The sequence below is a fragment of the Heteronotia binoei genome, chromosome 19 (genome assembly GCF_032191835.1).
Source record: "Heteronotia binoei isolate CCM8104 ecotype False Entrance Well chromosome 19, APGP_CSIRO_Hbin_v1, whole genome shotgun sequence".
Lineage (NCBI taxonomy): Eukaryota > Metazoa > Chordata > Lepidosauria > Squamata > Gekkonidae > Heteronotia > Heteronotia binoei.
In genome coordinates, this window is record NC_083241.1 from 32,127,918 (window position 1) to 32,151,344 (window position 23,427).

A 23,427-nucleotide genomic window follows, 5' to 3' on the forward strand; every position below is an offset into this window, starting at 1 on the left:
AGAGAGATGGCAACTCCAACAAGGCCACAACTGGCTGAAGAAGGGGGGACTGGATTTATACCCTGCCCTTCACTCGAAGTCTCAGAGGGGTTTACACTCTTCTTTCACTTCCCCTCCCAACAAAAGTCACCCTGTGAGCAATGCTCCCTCTAAGCTGCAGAATCTTGTGAGCAAAAATTCTACTTTGTGAGCTACTAGTATTAAAGTTGTGAGCTACTGGCATTAAAGTTGTAAGCTACTGCATCAATTATTGTGCTCTGGGGCTATTTTTCCTGAGCTAAGGCAAAAATTTGTGAGCTGGAGGCTAAAAATCTGTGAGCTAGCTCACGCTAACTCAGCCTAGAGGGAACACAGCCTGTGAAGCAGATGGGGCTGAAAGAGTTCAGAAGTGCTCTTGAGAGAACTGTGACTGACCCAAGGTCATGCATGTAGAGAACGCTGCTTGACAGTTTGACACACTCACTGGCTGGTTGACCATGACAGTTGGCTGAAAGATGTAGACCATGAGGATACCCAAGGCAGCATGCCATCCCATGAATGCAGGCAGGCGAGGAACTCTAAACCTTGAAGTGCCAACCAGAGACCTATCGCACTTCACACATAGGGAGTGCACATGACTGTAGGGAGCACGTCCACCTCAGTTCCCATCTCAGCTGCTTTATTTGTTTGCCTCTTTGGGGGCAGAGCTTTTCCATGGATGTGGAAGAGCCAGAGAAGCAGCTGAAAAGAAATAAAATACTAAAACACCACAAGGGTTACAAGGTTATTAATGGGAAAGAGCCTATTAAAGACACAAGCTGAGAAACGCTCACTGTTTTTCTTTAGTGTTTTATTTTTAAAAACAGGTGAATCCACTTTTTTTTAAATACATCATTGCACTTCAACAGGTACACACACGCCACAAGTTCATGCATCTACAGGTATGCACAGAATCGGAAACCCTGTTATGTCTGTGATTCTACAGTCAGTCTTTAAATCAATGTGAATAATTACAGTGTCAAACTGAAACAAACCAGTTGCATAGAATATCACCATGCTGTTTACATCATCATTTTAAACAAAACAAAAAAAAGAAGAAGTAAATTATAAAAGTCTGCCTGAATCGAATGTACAAGAATGTGAACACAATCAGTGCAAAAGGATTTGAGAAATTTACATGATTCAACAACAAAAAAAAATCACTTAAAAAGCAATCATAATATTTATAAACTAAAAGTTTACCCCCTCCTCTTTCTGTAGTTCATCATTAACTACTGGACTGTTCCAGGTCTTGTAACCTTTGATTGAAGAACATTTCAGTCTTTGTATAAGGTTAAGCCCTTAGGATAATTTCGACTTATAGTACTCAAGTTCTGAACATAATTCTCTCCTCTCTCAGACACACACCATATAAAGGAATGAATTTAGCAGCTTATAAATCAAAGTGTTTGCTTGTAGTTTGTTCCCCCCTCCCTCCCAAAATATAAATATATATAATATATATATACTGTATATTTTAGGTTTTGCTGTATTTTACAAAAGTAATCACTAGATGGCAGCAGTGCATCTCAGAGCTTCGCTAAATTTAAACAGCTATGTTAAGTTAAAAAAAAAGTCTGCATGCAAATCTTTAATACTTAATAAAGGGAGGGGAGGGGGTTGGGTGGGAAAGCAACATCCACAACACATTAAAGCCCAAAATAGTTTACACCCTCTATGACTGAAGCATCATTAAATGTATCGGCTATGTCAGTTGTCCTTGCGGGAGAGGCTAAAATAAGGCATGCTTTTTAGACGGTCGTCGTTTGCTCACTCGAAAGAAAAACAGCAGATAGAGCTGGACTTTGAAAAAAACCCCAAGCAATCCAACTAGTCAGTTTAGCAGGTGATATTGCCGTCAGTCTTTCAAAAACTTAAAGCTCTGTGAGTGGGGAAGAAAAAAAAACAATTGAGCACAGTCTGCGGTTACAAAGATCTCTGAAACGGACAACGCACCGCGTCCCATAATGCACAGAATGATACATCGACAACCTAGCTGTGTTTACCACCACCACCCCTCTTTTAGCCAGCTGCCTTCCACTAGCATCTGGCCTTGTCAGCAAAGCCATTTTTGCAGAAAGCGCTGCTTGGAAACACTCTGCTGAAGATTGCTAGAAAAGCTGGAAAGGTAGATGAGATTCTAGACTAAATGGTATGTGAAAGGAGTAGCAAGCAAGGACTTTGATGCAACTCAAATAGTTATTTGGATATTCTATATGGAAAGCAAAATGACAGAGGAGAGCACTTGCCTGGGATCCAGGCAGAAACCAAGCCCAGATTTAGCAGAACAGGGATCCCCGACATGGTGGCCGCGGGCGCTGTGACACCTTTCCTGGCACCCATCCAATTGTTTTTAGGAAGAGGGTGGGGGCCAGTTACGGCTTTTGCCCAGCAAGGCTTCTGATTTATTGGAAATCTGATGGGCTATGCAGATTTTTTAAAAAATGTTGCTTTGGTAGCAGCTTCCAACACCACAGCACACAAATCTTCACTGCGCACCTGAAGAGGCGGCCGCCATTTTGTGGCTGGCTCCGCCTACTGCGGCAGCCATTTTACTGCTGCACCAGGCTCACCATGTCAGAATTCCAAATGTGCCCACAGGTGCAAGAAGGTTGGGGATCCCTATACTAAAACATCACAGAGGCACATTTACACCTTTATTGGGACATCTTCTGGGTGCTGCCTCCTAAGAAAGGTCTCACAACCACAGGTATTGGGGTTACAGAGATTTTATGAGTTGCTCATCAGTGGGCCAATTAACCTTAGTGTTAAAGTTGTGTTATTTCAAGTTAGGCAAATGGGCTCCCACTTTTATTGGCATTTTGCTGGCCCTTGTTTTGAAATTTCATGGTGTCTGGCCCCATTATAAAAGATCACTGCCCCCTGACTTGAGGTTTCCCGGCCCTCCCAACTTCTAAATTATCAGCCTATCCTATGCTGCATTAGGTGTGCCTCGGCGAATTCAGCATCTTAAGTCTGCACAGGGATTGGCTGCGTGTTCCCTAGAAGAGCCTGCCCTTAGTAAAAAGGAATTTCCTTGAAAACCACTGCGGACAAAGATTACAAGTTTCAGACAGACTTACATAAGCGTTACTTTTAATTTGTGTTTCTCTGGCGTAGATTTTTGTCTTTGTGGTTGTTTGTGGAGTTGGTTTTCCTTTAGAAGAAAAGAGATATTTAAGTTAGAAGTACTGAACATGAAAAGTTATTGCGAGTAAAAAAACACCTTAGAATACCTCTACGGTGGGTGAAGTATTCATGAAAGAGGTTCAAAAGCCTTGAACACACATTTAAGTTGCCATATATTGAGAGTCAGTCTGGTGTAGTGGTTAAGTCCGCGGACTCTTATCTGGGAGAACCGGGTTGGATTCCCCATTCCTCCACTTGCAGCTGCTGGAATGGCCTTAAATCAGCCATAGCTCACGCAGAGCTGTCCTTGAAAGGGCAGCTTCTGGGAGAGCTCTCTCAGGGTACCTCACAGGGTAGGTGGGGGAGGAAGATAAAGGAGATTGTGAGCTGCTCTGAGACACTGAGATTTGGAGTGGAGGGGAGGATATAAATCCAATATCCTCCTTCCCCAAACTACCAATCTATCAGGGTCAGTACTATCTACTCAGACCGGCAGCTGTTCTCCAGAGTCTTGGGCAGAGGTCTTTCACATTACCTTCTGCCTGGTCCTTTTAATCCGGAGAAGCTGGGGAATGAACCAGGGACCTTCTGCATACCAAGCTGATGATTTACCATTCAGCCACAGCCCCTCTCCTTGATGAGCATACCCAAAGCTACTGTATACTGAGTCAGAGCACTGGCTTATCAAAACCAGTATGATCTATCTGTATTTATCTATCTTACTGGATTTATATCCCGCCCTCCCCACCGAAGCAGGCTCAGGGCGGCTCACAACAATAAAAACATTTACAATTCTGAACTCTAACAGTTAAAAACATTAAACAGTAAACAATTAGAAAACATTAAAAGCAATTTGATGCTAGTGTTTCCAGTGTATTCAGCCCTCTTTAGGTATCCTCATATCTCAGTTGAAGGCGAGTTGAAACAAAGTGGTCTTACAAGCCTTCCAGAAGTGGGGAAGGTCCCTCAAGGCTCTTACTTCTTCTGGGAGTTGGTTCCACCAATAGGGGGCCGCTATAGAGAAGGCTCTTTCTCTTGTGGCCTTCAGTCTTGCCTCCCTCGGCCCAGGGATCAGTAACAGATTCTGTGTCCCTGATCTGAGTTCCCTCTGGGGAACATATGGGGAGAGATGGTTCCTAAGGTAGGCAGGCCCTCTACTGTGATTGGCAGCAGCTCTCCAGGGTCTCAAGTCCCATCACCTGCTATCTGGCCTCGTTTAAGGGGAGATTGAACCTGGGACCCTCTTGCAGATGCTCTAGGACTCAGACATGGCCCCTGCCTGGCCTTAGAAGCAATTTCAAACTCTCTTTCAGGGAAAACATGGGGGTGGGGCTGGAGGGTTTGTCAAAGCATTCTTGAAGATGAGTAATGACAGGCTTCCTACAAACACCTTCACTGACTAATGACAAACTTCCCCCAAACACCTTTACTGATCAGACCACAGGCCCCATCAGTCTAGCATCCCGTTTCCCCCATGACTAAAAAGCTGCACTATGAACACATATCGACATATGAAGCTTATACTGACTCAGACCCTCGGTCCATCAAAGTCAGTATCGTCTACTCAGACTGGCAGCTGCTCTCCAGGGTCTTAAGCTGAGGTTTTTCACGCTTATTTGCCTGGACCCTTTTTAGTTGGAGATGCCGGGAACTGAACCTGGGACCTTCTGTTTACCAGGCAGATGTTCTACCAATGAGCCACCGTCCCTGTCATATGGAAGCCCGCAAAGCAGGGGAAGAATGCAGCTGCTCCACCTTGTATTGCCCTCTAGTAACTGGCATTATAATGTTGGAGTCAGACACCTGATGCCAGGAAGTCATGTGATAGGAAGAGTGTTACGGCCACGTTGTTGCCAGAGCTTCTGCAGCTCTTCAGGGTCTCAGACAGAGGTCTTTCACATCACCTGCTACCTGATCTTTAACTGGAGATTAAACCTAAGACCTTCTGCAAGCCAAGCAGATGCTCTGCCACTGAGCCATGCTCCCCCCCTCCAACTTGATAAGTGCTCTACATGTATACAATGTGGGATACAGATCAAGCCCCAGACCCCTCCACAATGGACAAGAACTGCATGGGAGGCAATGGACAAGAATTGCATGGGATTGTGGAAAGCATTTCTCGGGGGGAGGGGGGTAGTGGTGGCGATTTGACAACCACTGTCCCAAGCACCAGACAGATAGTCACGGTCAAATACTTACATTGGCCCAGCTGGTTCATCATCTGTGGAAGGCGTTCCATTGCAGTCCAGTGAAAGAGAAGAGAAGGGGGAAAAAAAGATTCTAGTTAGGTTCTGCATGGGGGGTGGGGGTGGGGGGAAGACTCCAGCTGGGCAGCGGAAACAACAACACAAGTCTTATCTATAGCATTAAAAGGCCATTCCGTTTGGTATTGCAAAAAAAAAAAAAAAGGTTCATGGAGTTACATTTTGTTTGTTTGTTCTGGATTTGAATTTTTGATGACACAAGTCTGTTGCTCGAATGGGTTTCGGTTAACACTTTGAATGCTCGTCATGAAAAACTGCAACTACAGTGGACAGATTGCCGCAATATGGTCACACTCGTCCCCAAGTTCCAGCGCTTCACTCTTACGAGAGAGAAAGATGAAAAAGACAAACCAAACATTTCAGTTGTAAAATCCTGCTGTTTTAGTCTCGAGAATTAACATGTATTCTTTACAACCCCTCCCCCAATGATTCTCACAGAGCAAAACATTGATAAACACCTAATGATCATATACCATTCTCTTCTAACCACTGTCACACACCTTATGTTTAATGTCTTAAAACTCCAGCGGGGGTGGGGGGGTGGGGGAGAAGCTAATCGTGTAATTGGTATTAACATTCAACTAAGGCAGTCCCTTTAGTTGCAGCTAACTTTTGAGATTCTATCAACAAATAAAGAGGGGGGCAGGAGAAAGACATTAAAAAGCTTTCGGTAGTATGAAGGAATTGCACTGCTTTTAATATTTATTATCAACAGATTTCACCTCGCTGTGTGAGAAGGCCAGAAGACTTGCTGCATTTTTTTTTAAAAAATTGCAAGAAGGAGACAAATTTGACAAGAACTTTTCATAGAGGGGCTTTCTTTATGATCCAATTAAAATGTGGAATTTGCTGCCAGAGGATGTGGTTGATGGCCACAGGAATAAACAGCTTCAAAAGGGGGTTGGATAGATTCATGGAGGATAAGTCTATCAGTGGCTACTAGCCATAGTGGCTGAGGGGAACCTCCACATCCAGAGGTACTAATCCTCTACATCCCAGAGCCAGGAGGCAACATCAGGGGAAGGCCTCAGCCTTTATTGCCCCGTTGCTGATCTTCCAGAGGAACTGGATGGCCACTGTATGAGACAGGATGCTGGACTAGAGGGACTATCGATATGATCCAGCAGGGCTCTTCTTATATTCTTATTAAGGCCTCAGCCTCTATGCCCTGTTGGTGGCCCTCTAGAGGAACTGGTTGGCCACTGTGTGGGACGGGTTACTGGACGAGATGGACCCTCACTGGTCTGATCCAGCAGGGCTCTTCTGAAGGCCTCAGCCTCTCTGCCCTGTTGTTGGCCCTCCAGAGGAACTGGCTGGCCACTGGGTGAGACAGGATGCTGGACTAGAGGGACTATTTATATGATCCAGCAGGGCTCTTCTAATATTCTTATTAAGGCCTCAGCCTCTATGCCCTGTTGGTGGCCCTCTAGAGGAACTGGTTGGCCACTGTGTGGGACAGGTTGCTGGACAAGATGGACCCTCACTGGTCTGATCCAGCAGGGCTCTTCTGAAGGCCTCAGCCTCTCTGCCCTGTTGTTGGCCCTCCAGAGGAACTGGCTGGCCACTGGGTGAGACAGGATGCTGGACGAGATGGACCACAGGTCTGATCCAGCAGGGCTCTTCCGAGGTTCTTAAGTTTTGTATTTTTTTTTAAATGCTGCAGTACACTGCGCAGGAGGGAAAGAAAATTACCCAAAGTTGCACTGAAACTTCTGCAGAACTAGTGTCTGCCATCACTGCATGCGTTTCCCCCCAAGGCTAAACGTGTTTGTCTCTCTAAAAACCCTTTTTTGGGTTTATTTTCCTAAATATAAAAAAGAACTCAGCAGGATTCCACAAGGCGGCTCGAGGCACACAAAGCAGGTATGGAAAACTACGGTCTTCAGTCACAGTGTAGGCAACCGCATGAGAGCACACACCAGGAGTAATGTCAATCGCAGCGCAACATTACTCCATCTGTACCTTCCAGGCAACGGATAGGCAAAGCTACTGGCCAGCACAGTTAACCGGAAGAGATATTAAAAAGGAAAAAACAAAACAAAACAAAAAAGTTAAAAAATAAAATAGAGCTAACCACAAACCAACAGCTTTACGGCCAGAAAAAAATAAAACAAACAATATAACACACTAGCGACACACCAGTGTCCACAGAAATCTTTTTGTTACTAACGGCAAAAACTAATCGGAACAAGGTACAGAGAACCAGGACTGTTAAAAAGGAAGACCAGACATCAATGTGCTGTTTGTACAATGGAGAAAGATATACAGAGACACACCAGGTACTGAAAACATGAAAGCACGTTACGGCAAAACTAAACCTCCCCCCCCACCGCTCAAAGATACATCTTTCCAATCCTCACCCCACCCACCAAAATAAAACGGTTTAAGGAAGGCAGACTATGCTTATGCACGCTACGTTCTCAAAAGCCATCCACTTAGAAGCCAAAAAAGGGATTGGCAAGTTCTTAAAAGTTCCTCCCGAAGTTAGCGGTGTTAGTAATGCCATAGTTAAAAAAGAAACCAAAACCAAAAATAAACACACACATACAGACATTCTGCTTAAGCTCCTTGGCTAGAGATCAACAGCGTCTTATTGTCTGGAGACTCTTTGTCTATCCAGGTGGGAGAAAAATGTAAAAATGGATCCAGGGCCAGGGAAAGGCCTGGTCTCACGCAAAATGGACTGCGCCAGTTTGCCGTGCTGGGGAGAGTCTGCTTTCTTACCCAAGGATTCCCTGGCGATAATTCTTTGGAAATGGAAAACTTGCACAAGCATGTTAACAGGCTATGCTTAAAAAGTTTTCCTCTAATGTGCTATTCTAACGTGCCAGGAGGAAGCTTTAAAAAAAATAATATAAAAGGGGAACTTTAAATTTATGCCACTCCACTCTCTCTGCAATGTGAAGCGGCAGAGTCCATCCTACCGCCTTTAAGACTGCATCTTTACTCCACTACATGAGCAGAATGCACTTAAAAGCTCTCCAACTGGTACTGCCTGAGACATTCTGATCTTCATGTAATTCTGCATGACGTAGGAGGAGGAAGCTTGTGGACAAATAGTTTACTAACTTTTTTTTTCATTTTTACAAGGAAAGCCAAGAGGGGCGCACTTGATTGCCTTATGCACGGGAGCTTGGCTGTACACAAGTTGCGCGCGCACATCTGTCTGGGTTTCACAGGCTTGCTGCCTCCTCCTTGGCACATCCAGCAAGAGCGTGTCTTACTGAAAACTACTAGGTTGTGGGTGAGACTATCAGCTGCCACCAAAAATAAAATTAAAAAAAAAGTTCAATACCATTACGGTATAATATGTGACAGACAGAAAGGCCATTTTTAAAAAAAGAAAATCCCTAAGAAGTTGTCTCAGAGAGGGACAGAACTACAGAAAGATGGTACAAAAAAATCAGAAAATGAAGATTAAAAAAGAGAGAGAAAGAACAGCAAACTTAAAACTCCAAATTAGTTGTGAAACGTGAATGAAGAGGGAAAAAACCCAACGAAAAAAGGAGTTAACATATGAAACTTGTGCATTGTTATAGACTGAAGCGGAGATTAAAAAACAAACTCCAAAAGCATGCAGAGCTTCTCACTTACCACCGTTTTTTTTAAAGGAATGATGCGATTGAAAAGGGGGGAAAAAAAGAAGTCATAGTAACTGACAGATTAACAATACAACTCAAAAAACAGCATGAACTAGTCATATCTCTGATTTTACTAGGAGTGCCACTGGTGAGGCCACTGCACATGCTCCACTGCATTTCATTCTGACGGGGGTGGGCAGATCCAGAGTCACACAGGGCCTGCTTGATTCCAGATCACCACCCCAAAGACTCCATAGCAACGTTGTGGTTTTGTTCCAGGAGCTGGACTTCTCCACCTTCGTAAATGACCAAAGGACGCATCTGCCATTTAAAGCTTTTCAGCAGACTGCAGCGTGAGCTTCCCAGGGGTGTGCAGCGTGCAATTTATTGGCAAAGGTGGCCAATAAATGCTTCTCATTTTTATGTTCTGTACGAGCATGAACAGACAAGCAACTGGCCCTAGGTCTGCAAGGTCGTCTTGACACGTCTCTTTAGAATACACAGAGACCTACACAAATGGTGCTCTGCTTTGGAGGATTGCATAGTAAACTGAATACGCACACACCCTTTAAAGCCTTACATACACACAGGGCTTTTTTTTGTAGCAGGAACTCCTTTGCATATTAGGCCACACCCTTTTTATATAGCCAATCATCCAAGAGCTTACGGGGCTCTTATTACAGGGCCTACTGTAAGCTCTTGGAGGATTGGCTACATAAAAGGGGTGTGGCCTAATATGCAAAGGAGTTCTTGCTACAAAACAAAGCCCTGCATACACATATCCTTTGGAATGCAAAAGAATGAATTTACAGGCTAGGTTTTTTGTTTTTATAGCAGGCACTTCGGGCTGCTCTAGGAAGTTTTTCTTAAAATTCAGTCAACTAGATAGGGGAACAATGAACCGATTACCAGAACAAGGTGCCTCTTATTTCGGACCCTGCCTTTTATACTGTTCACCAGCACAAATGGCAAAGGGTCAATCAGGGCTGATTCGCATCGGACAGTGTGATACAATTTGGGAGGTTGCCAGAGAACCGTGCTCAGGCCTCGATCCTTCTGGGAAGTGTGCAAATGCTGTAGCGTGGTCAATGCTGACCCCTCAAGCACAGGGGACATGGCCCAGGGAGCAGTGGCTGTTAGTTTCACAGAGCTACCAGGCAGAGAAAGAAATAAACACATGAGCAGAAGACATCCCCAAGAGATGCTAGGTTGAAGGCTACTAGGGAGCAGGCCTTCTCAGTGATGGCCCCTCGTTGGTGGAACCACCTTCCAGAGATGGTGCGAGCCCTGCGGGACCTGAACCAATTCCGCAGGGCTTGCAAAACATTTCTTTTCCAGCTTGCCTTCGAGATGGAACCCGATTAATCTGACGTATGCACATCTAGCCATCTATGGGTATTATGATCACAGTATTTTAGCACCCATTTTATATATTTTACCTATTTTAAATTAATTTATTATACAACTGATATATTAAAATTGTTTACATTGCTTTATATGAATCATGGGATTTCCATGTCTGTCAGCCGCCCTGAGCCTGCTTCGGCGGGGGAGGGCGGGATATAAAAATAAAGTTATTATTATTATTATTATTATTATTATTATTATTATTATCCCCCTCCCCTCTGTCAGGTAAATAAAAGCTTCGACACTCACTCTCCCCCAACAGCAGGGCATGAAGAAAAACCAGGCCCCCACCAAAAGAGCATTTCCTCCTCCAGTTTTACTTCCTTTCTTCTCTTTTCGGGTTTATGAGCAAGAGAAGAGGCAAGGCCCGGATTAGGCGGAAAATACCCGAAACAGCAGGGGTGCATTTGCTGGGTTTTTGTTTGCTCCCTGCCTCCAACTTGGGTTGCCAAAAACCTCCAGGGGTTGGCTGCATATCTCCTGGGATTACAACTGATTTCCAGGAAACAGATCAGTTCCCCTGGAGAAAACGGTTGCTTTGGAAGGTGGACTCTGTGGCATTGTATCTCACTGAGGTCCCTTCCCTTCCCAAGCCTCACCCCTCCTCAGGCGCCACTCCCAAAATCTTCCAAGTCATTGCCAACCCGGAACTGGCAACCCTAATGAAAGCTGTTGCCAAGTGAAGCCCTAAATACAGATAGCAAGAGCAGGAATACAACATCTCATTTTCTCGAGCTGAAACAAGCAACAAAATGATGTGGGGGCACCGACATTACACGAAGGCAAATGCCTTGTGGTGGGGTGGGTGTGGCACTAACGAAATATCCCAGTAACCATGACAATGAATTTGAGGTGGTTCTTTAAATTAGCTGTTTTGCTAGAATATTTGTGAAATGGGGAGAGCGGCAGAAGCCCCCCCCCCCCCTCAGCTTCTTTACTCAAGTTCCCAACCTGGGACGATGCTGCCAACTTGATAGGGGCTTCTCATACAATGGTGGAAAGCACCGTCAAGTCACAGCTGACTTACGGTGACCCTGTAAGGTTTTCAAGGGAAGAGATGCTGAGAGGTGTTTTGGTGCTGCTTGCCTCTGCGCAGCGATCTTGGGCTTCCTTGGCATCTGGGTATTAACCAGGGCTGGCCCTCCTTTATGCAGTGGCATGAAAACCTATCTGAAGTGGAACATATGAAGCTGCCTTATACTGAATCAGACCCTCGGTCCATCAAAGTCAGTATTGTCTACTCAGACTGGCAGCGGCTCTCCAGGGTCTCAAGCTGAGGTTTTTCACACCTATTTGCCTGGACCCTTTTTAGTTGGAGATACCAGGGATTGAACCTGGGACCTTCTGCTTACCAAGCAGATGCTCCACCATTGAGCCACCATCCCTCCCCAAGCATAAAAAACCCTCTGAACCCTTGCTTTTAACAAGAAAAACAAGCTACAGAGCAGGATTCCCCAATGGGATGCCCGCTAGCACTTCTCCTGGCACCTGCCACATTTTTCAGAATGAGGGTTGGACCCCTGAAATATAGGGCTCGATATTGGCTGACTTCAGTCAGTTGAAAGAGAGGGTTTTCCACATGAAGAATCGGGAGGACAGGTAGTCACTTGGGCTTTCATTTGTCAGTATGTGGATCTGTTCCCTTTTCAGCCTCTCCTTCCTTCTTGGAGGTGAAAGGAAGGAGGTATTCTGTTTGGCTCTGCATCCCGACTCAGCTTCCTGCGGCAGCTGTTTTGTGGATGGCTCTCACCGCCCCCTCTCAAAATCCCCAAAAGGTGCCTGCAGGCTCCTAAAGGTTGGAGACCCCTCCTCTAAACTGACACGCTAGATACTATAAAGCCAAAGAACAGTGTATGCTTTCCCCATCTGATTCCAAGGATTCATGCTCCTCAGAAATACTGAGGGTTTTTTTTGGAAAAGCGGATTCTTGGGTACTTAAGGACTTCCAAGAGAAAGTGCTTTGAAATTAGCAGTCCTCTGTGGAGACAGGTAAGCTTTTGGGGCAGATGGTGCTTAAGGCTCTTTGACAAAGTTTGCAGCTGCACTGAAACCAAGCACCACTACAGAAGCAGAAACAAAACCCTTGAAGGATGCAGTAAAGGATGCGCGCGTGTGTTCTAAGTGCCATCAAGCCGCTTGCGACTTAAGGCAATCCTATGAATGAACGGCCTTCAAAATATCCTATAATTAACAGCCTTGCTGACAAAGGGTGTGACTTTCTTGATGGAGTCAATCCATCTCAGGTTGAGGCTTCTCCCCTCTCCTGCTGCCTTAATTTTTTCCTATCATCTTTTCCAGTGACTCGTCTTCTCGTCACGTGACCAAAATACAATAAGCCTCAGTTTCTAGGGAGAGTTCAGGCTTGATTTGATCTAGAACCCGCTGGTTTGTCTGCTGGGGGGCCCACAGCATCCATAAAGCTCTCTTCCAGCACATTTCAAATGAACCCGCTTTATTCCTGTCTGCTTTCCTCATCGCCCAAATTTCACACCCATACATAAGTAAAAGATATCTGATAAACATCTCCCAAATGCCAATCAGTGCAGCCCACCCCAAAGGAAATGGAGAGACCAGACTCTAAAGTTAACGACACCTGGCCGCAATTGGCTTGACAGAGTTTAAGAAGAAGACTGTAGATTTATACCCCGCCCTTCTCCCTGAATCAGAGCGGCTTACAATTTCCTATATCTTCTCCTCCCACAACAGACTCCCTGTGAGGTGGGTGGGGCTGAGAGGGCTCTCACAACAGTGCCCTTTCAAGGACAACCTCTGCCGGAGCTGTGGCTGACCCAAGGCCATTCCAGCAGGTGTAAGTGGAGGAATGGGGAATCAAACCCGGTTCTCCCAGATAAGAGTCCGCACATTTAACCACTACACCAAACTACAGCAGCACCCACCAAACTAGCACCTGGTTAAAGAACGAGTGTGTGTGCACATGAAAGCTTGTACCCAAAATTAAACTTTGTTGGTCTTAAAAGGTGCCACTGGACTCAAACTTTGTTCTTCTGGTTAAAGCCAGTCAGCTTTATGTGGCTATGTACCCTTTGTTCTGCCTGTGAGCTAGTGTCACTGAACTGTGGCCAATATTCCTTATTTCCCCTCCTTCATTCTACCTTTAGTTTTTTGCAGGGCAGATGCAATTTTCACCAGGGAGATTAAAAGTGCATAAACATTTATGGGAATTAAAAACAAAAAGAAAAGAAAATAAAGTGGAGAATCATATGAATGTTTGCTTCATATTACTATTTGCAATTAGAATTTAAAAAGAAAGCAAGGAAGTAGGGGCGTGGAATGAAACTACTAGCACAGCTGGCAGAAAAAAACCCCCCGCAAACGTGATGTTTTTATCCCACACGAGTTAAGAAAAATGATTACAATGACGCATTGCCATTAACAGCATACAAAACTGAAATGCACACAAGAAAAGGATTCTGAAGTAGAAACCACCCGTTTGCAGCATTCTGGGGAAGAAATGCAGCGCAGGAGTTTTTACTTGCTACTTACCCCCAACCACGTACACTTTTTTTTTTTGTTTGAAAATAAAAAGCGTACTTTTGTCAAGTTTATTTAATCCAAGCGAAGGCATCTCTTTCATCAAAACCGTCCTCTCGATTTATCAGACAGATCTTGCCACAACCGAGCGGCTGCTATCGCACCCTTGAAAAATAACCAGCTTATCTTTAAGACCCCAAAAACCCCCCCAACATGCCCTTGCCCTCACGGCATCCGGATAACATCGTTCTAGACAGCTGCACTGCCCAAAGGCTACCCCCTCCCCTCCCCAGATCAGGCATGCACAGAAGGAAAAACAGCAGCCTAAGAGAAGGCGCCCGCAGGCGACCACTTCTGCAAAAGTGGGAGAAGGTGCCCGCAAGCGACCACTTCTGCAAAACCAGCGCATTTGTTCATCTCCAGCTCTAGAGCCTCCAACGGCATCTGAAAGATACAGTGATCGGAAGTCACATCGGAAGGAAGGAGAGGACCACTGCATTGCGCCGAGGGCAGCTTGTTACTTCCGCCGCTTGGACACACTGACCTTTCTTGGGGTGCGAATGCCCTTGGGGAATGGACGCAGAGATGAGCATCAACTGCCTTTTGGAAGAAGCAAAAGCCCACAGCCCTTTTTTTTTATTCATGCAGGTAAGTAGCACAGATGTGGAGGCTGCTCGGCGTCATGAGTCTTTTGGTTTGTTTCCATCCCTACCGAGCCAGCCAGCCCCCGCCCCCGCCCCCACCCAAGGACCATCACTGCAGCCTGTGGAAGCGATACTGACAGGGCCAAGAATGAATTAGCTACTGTGGAAAGGTTTTCTTGCCATCAATGTGATATTTCTTTGCTATTAGAAACGAACACTGAAGCCCAAATGCTTCAGTTTCCACAAGACATAAGCAGACCAGGGTAAGGGTGTGGCCTTAGAAGAAACTATGTGACTTCTACAAATCAGACCCAAGTTTAAACAGTGATCTAAACACAATGAAAAAACAGGAGGACATGAAGAAGATGCAATTCAACAAGGATAAACGCAGTGTTCTACATCTGAGTAACTATAAGAGGAACATGCCCAGAAGTATCCCCCATCCAATATGCATCAGTGTGAATAAGATCTTGGCGTATGGGTGGACTGGCAGCTAAATATGAGCAATCAGTGTGCTGCAGCAGCAACGAAGGCTAACACAGCCTTGGGTTTTATCAACAGAGGTGTAACATCCAAAGCACAAGATGTCATAGCCCTGCTATACTCTGCATTGGTCAAAATGCACCTGAAGACCAAGCCCTACAAGAAGAGGATGGACTTGAGCATATTCAGTGGATAAGAGACTGGGGTACAGTTGCCTAGGGAAGTGGTGAGCTCCCCCTCACTGGCAGTCCTCAAGCAGTGGCTGGACAAACACTTGTCAGGGATGCTCTAGGCTGATCCTGCATTGAGCTAGATGGCCTGTACGGACCCTTCCAACTCTATGATTCTAACGGTTAACAGAATCTTCTTTCTTCATAAAGGAAATGGGCATGAGAAGGGATCATGCCACAGATGGAAAATGATCTCAACAGATGGCAGAAGACACTGCCACATCAAAAATGAAGGGAAGATGCTTTCCCAGAATTCTCTGATTATTTTTTTAAACTGTCATTTCTAGTCTATGACACGTGGACCAGGAGTCCTGTAAATTACTAGGCAAAGTGCTCAAGGTGAGCTGAAAGGAGCAGCTTAAGGCAAGAGTGACAAAACAAAACAAGCAAAGGTCCTTGCACACAATGGATGCAGGCCAATTCACTTCCTTTAAAAAGGCATTCTAATAAAATTGGAGGTGTCTTCTTCCAAGATCTCCAACACAGCAAAAGTCTCCTTGACATATAGCCTAAGTGTGTTATCTTGAGAGAACACTGGAGAAAAATAAAGCTTATCTGTTGTTTATGAAAAAGTCTGTGTCCCATGCACTAGATCCTGTGAGATGCAGGATGTGTTTTTGCATCGCTTGAAAGTAGCAAAACGACGCTAGAATCCATTAGTAGAGCATAAATCTCTTTTGTGTGCACCCTTTCCTGGTTTTGAGGTGAATGAGTTAGAAAGGGCTCTTGTGAATGTTTCAGCTACTATAGAAAGGAGCTTCAATGATAACAGTATCAGCTATGCATGATTTCCAAGTAGATAGCTCTAAAATGGACATCCCAAATTTGGGATGTCTGAAGCATTGGGAAGACACAGATTGGGAAAAACAGAACTTTTTAAAAGGTAGCACAGCCCGGTTAAGCAACAATTAAACACAAGGGGGAGTGGTGAAGAGGGAATAAACCACTAGCTAAGATCTGGAGGATTCCAGCAACCTAATATTACAATGTTGCTATGTGACAAAACTACATCTTAGACTGATGGGGCTACTGACCCCAAACAATTTCCATGTCAGGTAGGTTAGGGGGTCGGTATGACTACCCCAAGAATGCTCAAGAGTGGGAATTGGGATCTGGGACTCCCCATTCCTAATTCACTACAGCATTCAGGACAGAGCCCTGGATGAAGTTTCAGCAGACCCACTGCCCACCGGAAGTGGTGACGGCTACAAACATAGAAGACTTCAAGAGGGGGCTGGAGAAACATATAGAGTGGAGGTCCATCAGTGGCTATTAGCTGCAAGGTATACATGGAACACTCTTGTCTGCGGCAGCGACATTCTGTGTTCTTGGTGCTGGGGAGGCAGCAGTGGGAGAGCTTCTGGAGTTCTGGCCCTGCTGGTGGACCTCTTGATGGCACCTGGGTTTTGGCCACTTGTGTGACACAAAGTGGATGGGGTCACTGGCCTGACCCAACATGGCTTCTCTTACGTTCTTACGAAGCTCACTAGGTGATCTTGGGCAATTCTTGTACTCTCAGCTGAACCCCTCTCACAAGCACAATTTTATGAGATGACTTAGCCCTGAAAAACGGGAGTGAGGGGTAACTGAGACAGGTGCAGTCTCCCAACCTTCAACTGTCACAATGGACGATATCTGCAGGCGTTATATTGGAGCTGGCCCAAGTAGACTGAGATCCTCAAACCCATTAAAATGGCACACTTTTCTTCGTGGTTAATTGCTCTAGGGCAGCTAAACGGGATTAACGTTTTCACCTGAAATTAATTTCAATGGGACTAGGCCCAAAGAAGCTAACGGTTCAGACCAATAGAGCAGCATGTTGAACTAACTGCTGTACCTCTCATCAGTTGGTTTACTATGCAGGGACATAATCTGCGCTGTCCTTTATCTAGGAGGCACAGATCCTTATACCCACTGGGAGCTGCCCTCTGGCATTTTCCAACTGCCTAACTTAATGCAAAGAAAATAACATGCATTTCATTCCTCTGTACTGACAGACCCTTGTGAATTTAAGATTTATTTCTATTTACACCTTGCTTTCTCCTCCCCAACGGGGACCTGAGTGCGGCTTATGACGTTGTCCTCCTTAGCTGGGAAAGAGGGAGAAAGATTGGCCCCAAGGACCCCAAAGTAAGCTTCCATGGCAGAATATGGGCTTAAATCTGGGTCTGAAGACCTAGTCTGATATTCTAACCACACTGGATAGCTTTTCTTACACCATACGCTGAAAAAATAGTACTGTAAAGTTGATCTAATAAAGCCGAAACAGAACAGAAGGCGGCCGACTCACAACAGAGGTGCAATGTGAGACCCGGGCTCCCTTCTAAGCAAAGGGTAAGATTGCAGATTGAGTTTGTTCAGCATGGGCAGCCTTGCTGTTTCATGGCAGTTTACCAGACCCTGCAGGAAGTGCCAATCCCCAGTGCCTATGAGACGCTGCTGTTCTGCAACAGAGCTTACCATTCAGATCTGGCCACCACTGCCCTGCCTTACCAGCTCTCCTGGGTTCTTTAAAACCCCACGAAAGCAGAGAACGCCACAGAATGCCTGCACGCTCTTTGCTCCTGGTACATGCATCTTTCCTCCCCCCCCTCATCAAATGTGCATCAAATAAAGGAAACAAAATGAAACCCAGCTTGCAGCACCGTTCGCAAAATGCCCGTGACCTCATCAAACGGGGACACGCCATGCACGAATCTCTCATGCCAGACTGCAAGCTGCAGCCAGCCAATCAAACCAACCCAGGCTGCCGGCCTGCCTTGGCAGAGGCAGGTAAGAAGAGCTTGATGGTCGTCAAGCCCTTCCAGAAGAAGAAGCCATCTGCAGAGGGTGTGAAAAAGAGGAACATGGTCTTTTCCAACTACAACTGAGTGGAAAGGACTTGTGAGGAAAAAAACCTCCACATCCCCCCCACCGTTAGTACATGAACACACACGAGCAGAACTACTTGGGAGCCATCCTGCAGTGTTAGCTTTACACAGGCGCACACACGCACTCATGCCTAGTAATACTGCCAAGAGCTGAGCAAACCACCCCATCTCCCAAGAAAAGATAATGTTGGGGCCTGGCAATTGTACGCTTCCTGGGACAAGTTTCCTCCCACTCCAGAGCATGCGCTCCGCTTCGGGGACCATTCCTACAGTACAATCCATCTTACGATTTCAACAGACTGGCTTTGCGCACTTGGCGGGAGAGGAAAGAAAGAGGAGAAAAACCGCACCGGTCGTATAGTATTCAAAGCCACCAACTCGTTCCCTCCCCCCGGGCATCAGATAACATGCATCTCAAAAGGTGATTGTTTTTGGCCAAGTTTGCTGTGCAAAAACAGGAACGCAGGATGGAATCCACGAGGAAGCCTGACCTCTGAGCAACAGTTGTTGCCAGTCCAGTGTTCTTGGCCTTGCCGCGGGCATTAATTAGGCCGGCTGCCCCCCACGGCCCCCCAGCACGCTATCAATTAAAAGCATATTGCCTATATGAAGGACTGGGACACTGCTCTCACACCTTCCTCCGGCAGCCAATGCTTTTTGTTTTCACACTGGACCTGCTAACTGGCCTGCTGGAGAGACAGCTGCCCACTGCTGGGTGAAAGTCTGAAATTGCCTCTTTTGGTTTAAAACTAAGATGGGTTCAGGCTTCTCTTTTGAGTCTGTGAGTGTGTTAAGTGCTGTCGGGTCGGTTCTGACTCATGGCAACCCTATGAACGAAGGACCTCCAAAAGGCTTGCTCAGGTCTTGCAAACTGAGGGCCCTTGAGGCTTCCTTGACTGAGTCAGTGTATCTTGTATTCGCCTCTTCTCTTTTTTCTGCTGCCTTCCAACGTTTCCTAGCAATTCTGTCTTTTTCAGCGACTCCTGTCTTGTCAGAATGCGACCACAATAAGATAAGAGTCATTTTAGCTTTCTTGTGAGTTTCTATTAGGGGGAAAGTGCTGCTTTATAAAGAACCCCGAAGAACAGCTTAATTCCCTGCCCCCCCCATAAGTTGAGTATGACCAGCAGTTTCCCAATTTCACAGAGTTCTATGCCCTTCAAAGGGAATTCAGTTTCTCTATAGAATGACAATTGTTTCTAGGCAAGGTAGTCAAAGAAGGGACACACCAGAGATGCTGTCGAAAGCATCCAAGGGGGTGTTCAGTAAGGCACAGGATCGGGAAGAGACCCTGCAATTAAACAAAAAGCTCAACTGAAAAGTTTCTGCCGTTACATTCCAAACGACGTTTTCTTCTAGGACTGTTCTTCAAGAAGGAATGCAGTTTGAGGGACAGACCTTCTCTTCATGGCGTAGCCCAGAAAATCTGGCTAAGGGAATGCCTCTAAAGCAGAGATCGCTGAAGTGGGTGCCATGATAGCCACTGAAGGGTTTTTTTTAAAGAAAGTGGGTGGGGCTCCTGCCCAGCAGGGCCTCTGATTGGCTGCTGGAGATGAGCCTGGCTGTGCAGATTAAAATAATGGTGTTTTACTGGTAGCTGGCACCACAGCGTTGGTTCTGATTTCTCAGACCAATTTTGCATTAGACCTTTAATCCTTGTTTAGCCCTGTCCCCAAACTGACATTCTACACTAAAACCACAGGATCAGATAAACCAACTCTCTGACTATGATTCTAGCGTAGAATGTCAGTTTAGGGACCGGGCTAAACCAGGATTAAAGGTCTAGTATGAAATTGGTCTCACTCTTTTTCACTGTACTATTAAAAAAAATCACTCCTCTTGTCCCCTGCACTTGGGCTTTCGCTGCTGTGTGTGGCTCCACCTCCTGTGGCAGCCATTTTGTGGTTGCGCTCACCACCTTGCATCAGAATTCCAAAGGTGCCCACAAGCTCAGAAAGGCTGGGACCCCCCTGCTCTAAAGATAAAACCAGCTTGTGTGTATTTTCCTTTTTGCTGTTTTCTCAAGGGCAAAAGCAAGCCACGAGATCTTTGTACTGTAAGCCAGCCGAAGCTGGTTCTTAAAAAGCTGGTTTTTAAAAAAACAAGGTAGGAGAGAAGATTTATCATACAGCTTTAACGATAGTGGGGATATCTCAGCTACTGATTTCAAATAAGCCATCCTGAAACTGTGTGGTGGTTTGAGCGTAGATGGGAAAAGAGGGACTGATTCCTCCCGCGGTTTACACAGCGCTCGAGAGAACACTCTTACCGTCAGGGACTTCATCCGGCCGCTTCCTCTTCTCGTAAACCACGATGATGACAACGAGGATGATGATCTCCGCCAGGATGCCCAAGAAAGGCCACAGAGGAGCCAAGTGACTGCGGACACGAAGGATGGTGGTCTCGGCCGCGGTCCCAACCTGGTTGGTCGCGTTGCACTCGTACTCGCCAGGATCCTTGTCAATTTGGAGGTCTTTGATGTGCAGTTCGGTGTAATTCTCTTTACTGATAACGAAGAAGCGGCCGGTGTCATTTTTGAGGTCCTGGGAAACACAGACCAAAAAAAAAGAGCGAATGCCAACAAAGTAAGTTTTTTTTAAGCAAACGATCCGAAGCTGCTTGTTAAACTACACGCTTTGTTTCTTTTTTAAACAGAGCAGCCTGGTGTTTCCTACTCTGCAAGTGATTACCGAGGAAGAGCAGCTCGTCAAGTATACAATGCGCCACCCGGACTTGGTATTTAACAACAGCCATCATCAACACTGTGGAGTCTTGTGAGCAAAAATTCTACTTCGTGAGCTACTGGCATTAAAGTTGTGTGAGAGTGATTTGGCTACTGCATAAATTAGTGTGCTCTGGGGCCCTCCTTCCTGAGCCAAGACAAAACTGTGTGAGCCGGAGCCTAAAAAAACGGTGAGCTAGCTCACACTAACACAGCTGAAAGGGAACACTGGTTGCCATTATCATCTCTAGCCTGAAAGGCCCAGGCTAGCCTGATCTCATCAGCTCTCGGAAGCTAAGCAGGCTTGGCCCTGGTCAGTGTTTGGAAGGAAGGCCACCAACGAAGTCCAGGGTCCCTACGCAGAAGGCGGCAAATGGCAAACTGCTTCTGGATGACTCGTGCTTCGAAAACCTCACGGGGTTGTCGCGAGTCGGCTGCAACTTAGACAGCACTTTCCTCCCAGCACCATGAACCATATAGTGCACAACTTGGAATTTTAACAACAAGAAATTGTCTACACATTTCACACACACTCTGTTCTACCAGGAGTGCTGGCCCGAGGGCACATAGCGCCCCAGGCAGGCTGCCTGCCCACCCTCTGTGGCGCTGCAAAGCACCGTCGTGCTCCATTCCCACCCCCAACCAACAGAGCACGCAGCGCCTGGGCTTACCGCTTTCGATGTGGCTGGTGGCACAGCATCTACTCCTTTGAAGAGCCCGCCGAAGGAGGCTTCTCCCCCCTCCTTCCAGGAACCGGAAGTGAGGGGGAGCGAAGTTTCCTCCCTCTGGCTCTTCAAAGGAGTAGATCCTGTGCCAGCTACATCAAAGGCAGTAAGGTCCAGGCATGGCATGCTCTGAAGGAGGGAGGAGACGGGGAGGCAGGCTGGCTGCTCTGGCACTCTGATTGGGCGAGGGGGGCGGGGAGAGGGAGAAGTGCAAGGGAAGGGAGGGGTGCGGAAGGCAAACTAGGTATTTTCCATGGACACTGGGAGGGGGGGGCAATTTGTTACCCTCACCTCTTGGCGCCCTAGACAACCACCTAGTTTGCCGGCCGGCCTTGTTTACCACAGACTATTAAACATCCAACCCTGCAAGAAGGTACATGATAATGACATTGTGAGTGACTTAGTGACTGCAATTCAGTGATGACAAAGTCCCCAGACGGTTAAAGAGCTTGCTGGGGAAGACTTTCAGTTTTCAGGGAGTTGCTGTGGACTGGAACTGATCATACCTAGCTAGACAGGCTACGCTGTCTGAGTCCATATAAGGGAGGCTTTACCTCTCAACCAGAAAACTTCAACCAATAGCCACTGTTTAACAGAGTGATGCAGTATCCGATACTCACCAAAGGGACCCCTTCAACCTTCTTACGCCACACCCACTCTGGGTATGGGAAGCCCACAGACTTGCAGTACATCATTGCGTCCTGACCTTCGTTCTTGTTCTCACTTCGCTTGTGACCAGTGATGTCAGGAATAGCTAACGAAAGAAAAGGGGGGAGAGAGAGCATTCCAATAGCAGTTAGCACCCTGCAAGCCTTGAAGAATTTTCAGAAGCTCAAGAGCCACAGGCCAATGCCGTTCATCCATTTTAGGATCGTTCCCTTTTAGGCTGTAGAATTATTCAACTACTACCATACATTATTGTACTCTGCATGTTTTATAGATATACAGTAAACCAGGGTGGCCAAACTGAGGCTCGGGAGCCACATGTGGCTCTTTCGCACGTATCTTGTGGCTCTTGGAGCCCTCATTGTGCCGTTGACCGGCTTGTAGAAGACATTTGTCTCTTTAAATCACTTCTCCAAGCCAAACCAGCTGGCAGCTTGGAGAATGCATTTAAAGTTAAAGTTGCTTTCTTTTCCTTCCCCCGCATCTACTTGTCTACCTGCCTACCTTCCTTCTAACATCTGATGTTCATGTCTTACGGCTCTCAAACATCTGATGTTTACTCTATGTGGCTCTTATGTTAAGCAAGTTTGACCACCCCTGCTGAAAGCCAACAGCACAACCCTTCCACTTGTCCAACACATCTGACTTTTCCACGCAGCTGTTATTAGCTTAATTGGTTCAGCAAATCTACTTTGGATGTGCACTGAGAATGCCACACAGGCCCAGTTTATACATAGCTGGAGAATATTTGGTTTGATCTAACCAGCTTTTTCACTCAAGCCAATCCACCACCACTTTATAAGAAGCTCTATGTATTTACTTACTTTATTCTGTTTATTTAAGGTATCAGCCGCCTTTCTATTAAGGCAGCTTGCAATGCAAATAAAACAATCATAAAACTCACGCACATAGAGGACTACAATTTAAAATCTCACAGTGGACAGCCAATAAATAAAAACTAAGCTTAGTCAAAAGCAAGCCTTAATAAACGTGTCAAAGGCAATGCAATAGAACTAGGATTACAGACACTTGAAACAAAACATATATTAGACATACGTTAAAATAATACAGAAAGCGGCGCACCGGGTCAGAAGCCTGGGAGTTCTACTGGAGCCTTCATTATCAATGGAGGCCCAGATAGCAACCGCGGCCAAGTCAGCCTTTTTTCATCTGAGGCGGGCAAGGCAGTTGGCCCC

General features: G+C 46.1%; 1 protein-coding gene across 2 annotated transcripts in view; it reads right to left on the reverse strand.

Annotated features, from left to right (window-relative positions):
- Positions 1-814: 814 nt before the first annotated feature.
- The window catches only part of NPTN (neuroplastin), a 73,657-nt gene continuing 51,044 nt past the window's right edge, over positions 815-23,427 (reverse strand). For both annotated transcript variants that reach the window (XM_060259823.1, XM_060259822.1), the window contains 5 exons: positions 22,186-22,319; positions 20,388-20,661; positions 5,347-5,368; positions 3,094-3,175; positions 815-1,891 (listed from right to left, as the gene is read on the reverse strand). In XM_060259823.1, coding sequence (XP_060115806.1) covers positions 3,115-3,175; positions 5,347-5,368; positions 20,388-20,661; positions 22,186-22,319 — 491 coding nt within the window. In that variant the 3' untranslated portion in view covers positions 815-1,891; positions 3,094-3,114. The remainder of the gene's footprint in view (positions 1,892-3,093; positions 3,176-5,346; positions 5,369-20,387; positions 20,662-22,185; positions 22,320-23,427) is intronic.